Source organism: Capsicum annuum, chromosome 12 (assembly GCF_002878395.1).
Source record: "Capsicum annuum cultivar UCD-10X-F1 chromosome 12, UCD10Xv1.1, whole genome shotgun sequence".
In the NCBI taxonomy this organism is placed as follows: Eukaryota; Viridiplantae; Streptophyta; class Magnoliopsida; order Solanales; family Solanaceae; genus Capsicum; species Capsicum annuum.
The window spans coordinates 169268014-169279908 of NC_061122.1; the positions used below are offsets into that span (position 1 = coordinate 169268014).

An 11895-nucleotide genomic window follows, 5' to 3' on the forward strand; every position below is an offset into this window, starting at 1 on the left:
AAGTTCTTGTTTGGTTTTCTAGATTAATTCGGTGGGTGTACTGTAGGTAGTGTATTCTTTGTCTCCTTTGCTTATTTTTTTCTATCATATCCTTTTTTTGAGTGGTGGCTGAGGCATTGATGATGATCTAGGGTTATGTCATAGAGTGGGGTCAGGCTTGGGGTTTGGGGTTGGGTTTGGGTCGGGGTTAAAATATGGTCTAGGTTTGAGTCAAGGGTGGAGAGCGAGGGACAGTAGGGCTAGATGGGATGAGGGTGCTTCAAGGTTGAGAGTTGGGTCATGGAATATAGGTATGCTTCAAGGTATGTCAATAGAACTTGTGAAGATCCTTAGAAGGAGGAGGGTTAGTGTAGCTTATATCTAGGAAACTAAATAGGTAGGCAATAAGGCGAGGGATATAGACGATTACAAGTTGTGGTACTAGGTAGCGTGAGGCATAGAAATGGGGTAGGTATATTAGTAGATGATGAACTTAGAAAGCAGGCGGTGGAGGTTAAGAGAGTCAGTGATAGGTTGATATCTATTATGTTGGTCATTAGAGGGTCTTTGGTGAACGTCATTAGTTCTTATGCCCCATAAGTAGGTTTGGACAAGGAGGAGAAGAAGTTTTTTGGGAGGTTTTGGATGAGGTGGTGAGGGGCATCCCGAGCACTGAGAAGCTTTTTCTAGGAGAAGATTTCAATAGGCATATTGGGTCTTTGTCGAGAGGTTACGATGATGTGCATGGCGGGTTCAGTTTTGGGGAGAGGAATAAAGGTGGAGCTTCTCTTTTGGATTTTGCTAGGGCTATTAGGTTGTGGATAGCAAATGCGAGCTTCTCGGACAAGGAGGAGAACCTTATTACTTTTCATAGTTCAGTGGCCAAGACTCTGATTGACTTTCTGCTGATGAGGAAGGGTGATAGAGCGCTATGTAAAGACTGGAAAGTCATACCTAGCGAGAATCTTTCAACCCAACATAGGCAGTTGATGATGGAATTGGTAATCAAAAAGGGCAGAAAGAAGAGGAATGCGGAGGTTTGTCCCAGGATCAAGTGGGGTAGCTTGACTTTGGCTAGTGCTTTGGAGTTGGGGGAAAAGTTTAAGAGTACGGGGGATTGGTAAAGTAGTGGGGATGTGGATAGTATATGAGAGATGACTGCTAATTGCATTAGAAGATTACTAGAGAGATGTTGGGGGTCTCGAGTGGATGATCTGGTAAGCACCGAGGGGACTGGCGGTGGAATGAAGAGATTAAGAAAAAGGTAGAGTCTAAGAAGGTGGCGTATGCTAAGTTGGTTAAAAGCAAGGAGGATGAGGAGAGGTAGACGAAGGTCAACCGCTCTCCTGATTGAACTGAATCCCATATAAGCATATGAAATTGATCAGGAATGTATTGCTGCAACATGGGAACAAGGAAAACTATATGGACAACAGCAAAATCTAGCGGTAAGGCTAACTCATAAGCCACCTCACTGTCATAACCCAAACCAAGGCCTGCCCGTGACGGGTATCTCAAGTTTGCTGAGGATTGGAGACCACCCCTTTTGCCTAGTCAAACAGAACACATTATATACTATAACAACGGAAGCAAACCAATAGACATAAGTAAGATAAGTGAATAGTGCAAAGGAACTAAAAATCCAACACAATACCCAATCTAGAGTAATCTATTAAGACTTAAAACAAACCCATATCAACCTATGTCGGGACATGCCATCGACGATAGCCTAAAGGAAAACCAGAATATGGTCTCTGACATAAACTAAAATAAGAAGTAATAGGCATTCTGGAACAAAGAGGCTCACCACTTTAAGATGACCCATAAACAATCCAGGAAGTCACTTAACTCTATGCAAGAAAAGTAGAAGTGTCTCTGGTTCCTACATCATGTGGGAATACAGCGTCTGGAGACAATTAGTGGGACGAGTGCTATCATGTAACTTGGGAAAGGGATAAAATAATTCCAATTCAAAACTACAATAAAATCCACACGCACACAAGTTACGTATATACATATACATAAATATATGTGTATGTATGTATATATATATATATATATATGTATATATATGTGTATATATATATATGTATATATATATGTATATATATATATGTATATATATATGTATATATATATAACATGATGGGATAGGGAACTAGATTTAGCATGACAGTATAACATTGGTCTGACTGTGTAGCTCAACCATCATAAAAACACCCACAGGCTATATGGGTCCATCTCCCCTGCTGAAAGGGCCTAACGCGTATTAGCTGTATGAATAGGAGAAAACTCGAGGGAAAGCTAAAGCAATCAATTCAACTAGCCATCCCAAAAATATTTATTAAGTGTGACACATACACACGGTCATCAAGATCAACCCTTACACCGACAAATATGAGTTTCTAGTGTCAGTCCCCCCGGGACATCCACCTTTATGGCTTAGACACACAACCTCCTTTAAGCTCATATCAAAATAATTACACATTATCAATCATTGAACCATAATTATCTACGTAGGCAAATACTATTGGTATCAGCATACCACCTATGCTTGCAAACTATCATTATTCCATTTAATTATACATCACTTGGGGAATCCACGGCCCCTAGGTTCAATTATTCATTAGATTGAGGGAATCCACGATCCCCAAGGTTCAATTTAAAATCATTATATTTCAATAGCCTTTTATATCATGTAGTGGTTCCAAAAGTAGTTCAATATGCATATTCTCAGGTTCAAAGCAAGTTTCATAAGATTGGGTTGAGGTTATACCAATTCTAATATCAATATCATCAATGTTGGGGGATTCATGACCCCCATTCCAATTAACCAACCCCAAGCACCCTAATTAGTTCAAAACTATCAATTCAAACCATGAATGATTCACAAAAGTCATGAAAAAATAAAATTAGTTAATAATGCTCACAAGCCCTCAACCTACATTCAAATCATCAATTAAATCACATGAATACATTTGTAAATATATGTTACTAGAATAAAAAGTTTTGGGGAAGAGTAACATGCCTTAGATACACAAGAATTTTAAAGTAATTTGGAGCTTGGAACTCGGAATAAGAATGTACGGTGAAACCCTTGAGCTTTTTTAAGGTGTGAGTTTGAGAGTGAAAGAGAGCAATCGATCTTTGAAAAACTAATGAGAATAAACTTATTTTATGTTTAAGGGTCTTACATGGGTGAAAGGACACAAAAGACCCTATCCCAAAGTGAGAAAAACAAAAACTACACGATTTTGAAACTTTGGAATTGTATCACCTCATAACCTCCGCGCCACGCTGTTCTTATCACAGAGATTATCCTCTATGACAACATTATCATGGAGGTGCACTGCCTCTATGCCACGTTGAACTCGCAGAGCATAACCTCTGTGTCTTGCCACAAACATAGAGGCTTACTACCTAAAAATACCAATATGACCCCGAACCTCATCCAAAAATGTTAAAATTCTTTCGAGACACCCTATTAACATATCTAAATACAATTTAGATAAAAAAATTGATGTTTCAAACATGGGAGGATCAAAAATAAAATGGCAGAAATTTTGAGGGTGTTACATTATCCCCTCCATAGGATCATTCATCCTCCGATGAGGAGTTAGGACACTTTTAGCATGAGAATAACAAGAATCCATCAGAATCAAGCGATAACTCTGAAAGTAATAAGAGAAAAATGAAACTCATACCTTAATCACCTCCGTTCAACACATGGAACAAGAATGGGTACTTAGGCTTCATATTCACTTCAGCTTCCCAAGAAGCTTATTCCACTTTTTGGTGTCTACAAAGGACTTTTACTGAAGTTACGTCTTTAGTCCTCAATCTACAAACTTGTCTATCTAAAATATCCACTGGGACCTCTACGTAGGATAAGGAATCCAACATGCAATACTCTCCAAAGGAATAACCAAGGAAGGATCGCCCACACACGTCTTCAACATAAATACATGAAAAATCAGATGAATGGAACCCAAAATCAAAGGAAATTCCAACTAATAGGCAACATTCCCCACTCTCCTCAAAATCAAGTATGAGCTAATATAATGGGGACTAAGTTTCACCTTCTTTCCAAAACTCATCACTCCCTCCATAAGAGACACCCTTAAGAACACCTAGTCACGGACCTCAAACTCCAACTCCCTAATCCTCATATCCATAAAAGACTTTTGGCAACTTTGAGTAGCCTTAAGACTATCTCTAATCACCTTCACTTTCTCCATGGCCTAATGAGCCAAGTCAAGGCCAAACAATCTAGTCACCCAACTTTGAACCACCCAATAGAAGAAGGACATCTCCCACCATACAGAACCTCGAATAGAGCAATCTGAATACAATAATGATAGCTGTTATTTTAAGAGAACTCAATGAGAGGCAAATCATCAACCTAACTACCACCAAAGTCAATCATATAAGCCCTTAGCATATCTTCCAAAGTCTAAATAGTCCTTTTGCTTGACCATCTATCTGAGGGTGGAAAGCGGTACTAAGGTTCACCTTTGTCCCTAGTCCTCTCTAAAGTACACGCCAAAAGTTAGAAGAGAGCTGCGTTGATTTGAGATAATGTAAATTGGAGCACCATGCAACTTTAGGATATCTTGAATAAACAACTTTGCATAATCTTCTCTAGAGTAGTTAGTCCTTACTAGCAAGAAATGATCAAAGTTATTATCCTATCTATGATGACCCAACTCAATCAAACTGACCGCGAGACCATGGAAGACCTATAACAAAATCCATATTGATCACCTCACATTTCTATGTGGGCATCTCAATATCTTGAGATAACCCACCAGGCCTCAAGTGCTCCACCTTCACTTGTTGACAAACCATACACTTAGCCACAAAATTAGACATATCTCTCTTTATGTTGTTCCACTAATAAATCTCCTTCAAATTGAGATACATTTTTATCGAACTTGGATGAACCGTACACATCAACTCATGAGACTCAGTCAAGATCCTTTCTCATAACCCATCATCATCCAGAACACACAATCTCCCTTAGTACCTCAAGATATCATCACCACCAATCTTAAAAGCCATAACTTTCTACTGACCCACACCATCTTATTTGCATAAAGATGAAATCCTAAACCTACTTCTCCTTTATTTTAACACCAAGAGATGATTTCACCACCCCTTGCAAAATCACGCCTCCATTCTTAGAATCTAAGAGACAAACTCCAAGATTATCCAATTGGTGAATATCCTTCACTAATCCTTGCATCTTTTCATCTACATAAGATAAGCTACCTACAGATAACCTGCTAAGAGCATCAACAACCATATTAGCTTTACTTGTATGATAGTAAAGACTAATGTCGTAGTCTTGGATCAACTCAAGCCATCTCCTTTGACTGAGATTCAACTCCTTCTGAGTGAACACATATTGCAAAATCTTATGATGAGAAGATGTCAACATATACCCCATACAAATAATGGCACCAAATCTTCAAAGAAAAGGCCATAACTAATAATTCCAAGTCGTAAGTCAGATAATTCCTTTCATGAACTTTCATCTGCCTAGAAGCATATTCCACCACCTTACCATGTAGCATCAAAATGCAACCTAGTCCCACACGGGATGTATCATAGTAAATAATAAAACCATCAGTACCCTAGGGCAGGGTCAAGACCATTGTAGAAGTCAAATTATCCTTTAACTTCTCAAAATTATCCTCACGAGCATCAGACTACAAAAACTTTACCTTTTTTGAGTCAGTTTTGTCAATAGGGTAGCAACAAAGACAAACTCACCATAAACCTCCTATAATAGCCGACTAAATCTAAGAAGCTCCAAATCTCGATTAGAGTCGAGGGTCTAGGCCACTTCTTAACTACCTCAACCTTCTGTGGATCCACCATGATCCCTTTACTAGAAATAACTTAACCAACGGAGGTCACAACATTTAACCTGAACTTACACTTTGAGAACTTAGCATACAACCACTGATCTTTAAGTGTCTGTAATATTACTTGGAGGTGATTGGCATAATCCTTCTCACTCTTATAATATACCAAGATGTCATCAATAAACACAATAACAAACAAGTCTAGAAACTATCTGAATACTGATTCATAAGATCCATAAATACAACTAGATATTAGTCAATCCAAAAGACATGATTAAACTCTCATAATGACCATATTGGGTATGAAAGGCAGTCTTAGGGATATCCACTTCCCTAATCTTCAACTGAGTATAGCCTGACTAAAGATGAATCTTAGAGAAACACTTATCACCCTGAGGTTGGTCAAAGAGATCTCAATCCTAGGAAGAGGGTACTTATTCTTCATTATCACCTTATTCAACTAACAATAGTCTATAAACACTTAAAGGGACCCGTCTTTCTTACGCATGGAAAGTAGCATAACACCCCATGAGGATACACTAGGATGGATGAAACCCTTATCAAGAAGATTTTTCAACTGCTCCTTAAGTTCTTTCAACTTAGCCGGAGCCATTCTATAAGGAGGAATAGAAATAGGATGAGTATCTGGGAGAAGATCAATCTTCAAGTATATTTCCTCATCAGGAGAAATACCAAGAGGATCATTAAGGAACACTTGGGGAACTCATTGACTACCGAGACAGATTGCAAAGAGGGACTCTTAGATTTAGAATCCTTAGCCTGGACTGGATGGTATAGACACCCCTTGGAAATCCATTTAGGAATTGGAAACTGACCTTTCGGGTCTGACAATCAAGAGATGAATAGCACGAGTGAAGCTAATACATCCCTAAGAACACATCAAAATCTAACATATCCAACTCTACCAAGTACACCAAAGTCTCGTTATGAAATATAGACACCACACAACCCCAATAAATTTTTCTAGCAACAACAGAATCACCAACTAGGGTAGACATAAAAAAAAGGTCTGAAATACTCTTGTGACCAAAATCAAAATAAAGAACCACATAAGGGGTTATGTAAGAGAGAGTAGACCTCTTATCAACCATACAATAAATATTATGAGAGAAAAACTTTAACTTAGAAGTAAAAACATTTGGAGATGCCTCAAATTCCTGACGGAAGAAAAGAACATAGAGTCAATTTAGGTAAGTAGCACCCTTTAGTGTAGGAGCAAAAGAAGTAGAAATCGAAACCATATTAGCTCTAGTAGAAACATCACTTGAAGGATAGTTATTTTGGATATGACAAGGCTAGCCATATCTGAAACACTTTGACAACGCCCAAGCACAAACACAAGTGTACATAGTCTACCAAGTAGTATAGTGACCCTTTAGAAGCCAAGTATCGATCCCATAGGGACTTGTGTTAAACAACTATGAAATATTAGTTTGATAATTAAGATTAAATTGGTGCAAAAGTAACCAAATGAGAGTTTGGAAGTTGTAAACTAGAATTAAAGTAAATAGTGCGTAAAGTAAAATACTTACGATAATCAATAGAGTAAAGCCCAGGGTTAGAGTACTTCGAACAATCATACTACGCTATTGAAATTCATTCGTTAGATCACTTATCTTAGTTTTTGATTCGTAGGGTTTATCGCATAATCATGGTTTCCCGACCTCTAATCGTCCACCTAACTTGGATATTACAACTACATCGTTGAGTGGGATATAATAATCCAATTAAGTACTTAAAGCTATCCTCCTATATGTGAACCAAGCAAGGCTTCTAGGTACATCCATGTCCTAGATGCTAAGTCAAATTCCTTATTTCATAAAGGAATAAGAATTTTACTTTGTTTATCCCCATGTTCTATCTTTCTATTCCCCCTCTCAAAATCACAAGGTTGACAATATATGTATTCTTAAGTTTGCTGCTCATTAAAATAGGTCAAACTAGGATAAAACAACAACCAAATATGATAAATTAGAAAAAACAAATTCAAAATAATAGTAGTCGTGTTCTTGGCATTAACCCCGAAAAGGGGGTGTTTAGCTACTAATCGACATAATTATGATCCAAATACTTGAATATATAATCAAATCTATTAAAAAGCTAAAGTCAAGAGAAATAAACCCTAAAATAGGTGTTTAGCAGTCCCTCTCCATGCTCCCAGACGTCTAAAGATGAATAGCAAAGTGTGCATAAGATCTATTTATACTAGAGGGAATTTCGCTGACATGTAAATGGAGGGGTCATCACGCCCATAGGAACACCGGACTGGCTGGGGCATTGCGGGCTTGGCTCCACCACTGTGGAAGGGGCACCATATGGTCTACTGCACCGGTATGGATGGGGTTTCGTAGGTTCCATAGCCTACTATGGCTGGGGTAACGGGGGTATATCGCCTGCACACACTGGAAATTGCTTCCAAAATTGTCTAAGTGTTCATCATCCATCCTTGCCTTGTGGTGTTATTTTGCCATTAATACCAAATTTTTCAACATATAAATATCATAAAACTTAAATCCTCAAGCATTATACAATATCAAAAACCAAGAATTAGAGTTCAAAAAAACACCACATCAAGAACTACAAGCTAGAAACTCAAACGAAGCACTAGTCTCGACCACTTATGCTTAAACTTATTGTTGACTCTTGGCTCATTTTAATTAAACTTTGCACACTCTAAGAAATTTTTCATAAATCAACAATAATAATATTAGGAACTTAGTTGACACATTAGAATCCATCATGATACACTAGATTAATACCTAGGTCAAGCTAGTAAAACTGGTTTTCTCGTCTAGGCTCTAAATGATCGATTTGAGCCCAAACTTGTTTGAAAACACTTTTAAACATTGTAATCACATCCTTGAACACTTACATGCTTATTTATATCATCATCAGAACATAAAGAATACGAATTGTCCTAAAAACATGGCTAAATAGGCTAGGATAACAACACTAGAGTGCATAAATACACCCCACATCACACTTATTCCTCTCCTCATCACAGAATCCACGATACACCTATCCATAAAATTTGTAGAGAGAATAGGATGGGGCCGATTGAACTCCACTATCCTGAGATTAGGCACCTTGTGCCTTAAACCCACTATTAGTCTAGAATGATCGATCACCAGATGACTAAGGATATGGAGCACTATCTATCAAATAAGAACTAGAATTTCCCTAAGCCTTCTTCCTACCCTACTGCTTACCATCTCTACCATTAACTTCCTAAGCTTTACCCTAATATGAATATCTAATCTTCTTTTTTTTCCTTTCTCCTATTTCTGCTTTGTTTTTTTTCTCCTCCTCAACTTGTTGCATGTACACCAACCTAGAGATATCTATATTGATATTCAACAAGGTGTCCTTAAACTCTAACGCTAACTCCCATGAAAAACCTGAAGCAAACTTCCTTATCTTATCCTTCATAGAAGACACCAATTCCAGGGAATAGATAGACAACTTCTAAAATTTCAAGGCATACTCCTTCACAGTCATTTTGTGTTGCTTTAAATTCATGAACTCCTTAGCCTTCGCCTCCGTTAACTCCTAAGGAAAGAAATTATTGAGGAAGGCATAAGAAAATTCCTCCTACATAGCCTTCTCAACATCATCACCCCTTGAATTCTCCCACTCCTTATACCACTGATAAGCTACATTCTTTGACTGATATGCAATAAACTCAACACCCTTAGAATTAGTAGCATACATCACCCTGAATATCTTCTCTATCTCATCCATAAGAACTTAAGGATCCTCTTCAACCTTAGAGACAGTAAAGGTCAGGGGATTTAACCTCATGAACTGTCCAACTCTACTGACCTCAAAAGATGGAGCAATAGAAATAACATGATCAGGCTGACAAGATTGAGAAGTTACTAACTAAATTAGTAGATTAATAGATTGACAAAATTCAGCATTAGAAATATACCCATAGGGTAGCGGGGCATGTACATCATCATCCCGTGGAGCCTGAGAAGGACTGGTAGGGACTGGTAGGGACCGGTAGAACTCTACGAGGGGTAGTACAATCAAGAGCTGAGACCCTAGACCGGGTTTATACTCTATAAGTAGAATGAATTTCCCTCTATATTTTTCTTAAGTGGGATAGAAGATTTTCCACGAGCATTGGATCTTTTGAGAGGCATGATTTGAAATACGAAAAAAAAGAATCAGAGGAGATTTTAATACCTTAGACTCTATAGCTCGAGAATATATCATAAAAAAGGGAAACATTCCTAAATACCCAAAGCCTCTCCCTTATAAGTATGGCTCGCTACACACCAATAAAAGGTACTCTACTTGATAATGCTTTGTAGACACCTGATAACCATGAACCTATGCTCTGATACAGAGCTTGTCATAACCTAAACCAGGTTCCTAGTCAAACAGAACACACTATATACTATAATAGTGGAAGCAAACCAATAACTTAAGTAAGATAAGTGAATAGCTCAAAGAAACTAAGAATCCAACATAATCCCCAATCCACAATAATCCACCAAGCCTCTAAAACAAACTAACATCAACCTAAGTTGATACATGCCCCCAACAATAGCCAAAAAGAAAACCAAAATATGGTGTATGATATAAACTAAAATAAGAAGTAATAGGACTTCTTAAAGAAAAAGGCTCACCACTTCAAGCTGACTCATAAATAATCTAGGAAGTTACTTAACTCTGTACAGAAAAAGCAGAAGTGTCTATGGTTCCTACATCGCGTGGGGATACAACATCCAAAGTTGGTCAGCGGGATGTGCGCTAGCTTGTAACTCAGGGAAGGCATAAAATAATGACAAGTTAAAACCATAATAAAATCCACATGCACACATGGTACATATATATATATATATAACATGCTGGGATAGGGAACTGAATTTAGCATAAGTATAACATTAGTTTGGACTGTGTAACTCAACTATTATAATAATACCCATGGCTTATATGGGTCCATCTCCCCCTGCTGAAAGGGCCGAACACGTTGTAGCTGTATAAACCAGAGAAAAACTAAGGAAAAGCTAAAGCCATCAAAGTAACTAGCCATCCCAAAAGTATATATCAAGTGTGACATATGAACACAGTTATCAAGGCCAACCCTCACACCAAAAAATGTGAGTTTTCAATATCAGTCCCCCTAGGACATCCACCTTTACGGTTAGCTACACAACCCCATTTAAGCCCATATTAAAATAATTACACATTCCTAATCATTGAACCATAATTATCCATGTAGGTACATACTATTGGTATCATCACACCAACTATGTTCACAAGCTAATATCATCAAAAAATTTTAATTATACATTACTTAGAGAATCCAGGACCCCTAGGATCAATTATTCATTAGCTTGGGAGAATCCAAGATCCCTGAGTTTTAATTTAAAATAATTTAGGTTTCAATAGCCTTTTTATATCATCCAGTTGTTCCAAAAGTAGTTCAATATGCATATTCTCATGTTCAAATAAAGTTACACAAGATTGGGTTGAGGTTATACCAATTATAATATAAAAATCATCAACTTTAAGGGAATGTATGACCCCTCATTCCAATTAACTAAGCCCATGCACCCCAATTAATTCAAAACTATCAATTCAAACCATGAGTGATTCACTAAAGTCATGGAAAAAGAAAATTAGTCAACAATGCTCAAAATTCCTCAACCCATATTTAAATCATCAATTAAATTATATAAATAAAGTTGTAAATACATGCTATTAGAAAAATAAGTTTTTGAAAGAGAAATATGCCTTAATGTATGGTGAAAACCCCTAAGCTTTTCTTGGGTTTTGAGTTTGAGAGTGAAAGAGAGCAATTGATCTTTGAAAAAATTGATGATAATGAACTTTTTTATGTCTTAGGGTTATACATGGGAGAAAGGACCCAAAAGCCCCTCACCTCAAATGAGTAAATTAAAAAATTGCCTAATTTTAAAATATCAGTGTGGTATGTCCTCATCACAGAGGCTAACCTCCATGAAACTTTGCTTATCATAGAGATTATCCTCCATGACATGGTGTTTTTACT

The 11895-nt window shown here is 37.4% G+C and overlaps 1 protein-coding gene across 1 annotated transcript; it reads left to right on the plus strand.

Annotated features, from left to right (window-relative positions):
* Window positions 1-442: 442 nt before the first annotated feature.
* On the plus strand, window positions 443-1103 carry LOC124889687. Its single transcript, XM_047401672.1, has 2 exons — window positions 443-447; window positions 584-1103. The coding sequence occupies exons 1-2, from the start codon at window positions 443-445 to the stop codon at window positions 1101-1103; spliced, it is 525 nt and encodes a 174-aa protein (XP_047257628.1).
* The last annotated feature ends 10792 nt before the right edge of the window (window positions 1104-11895 follow it).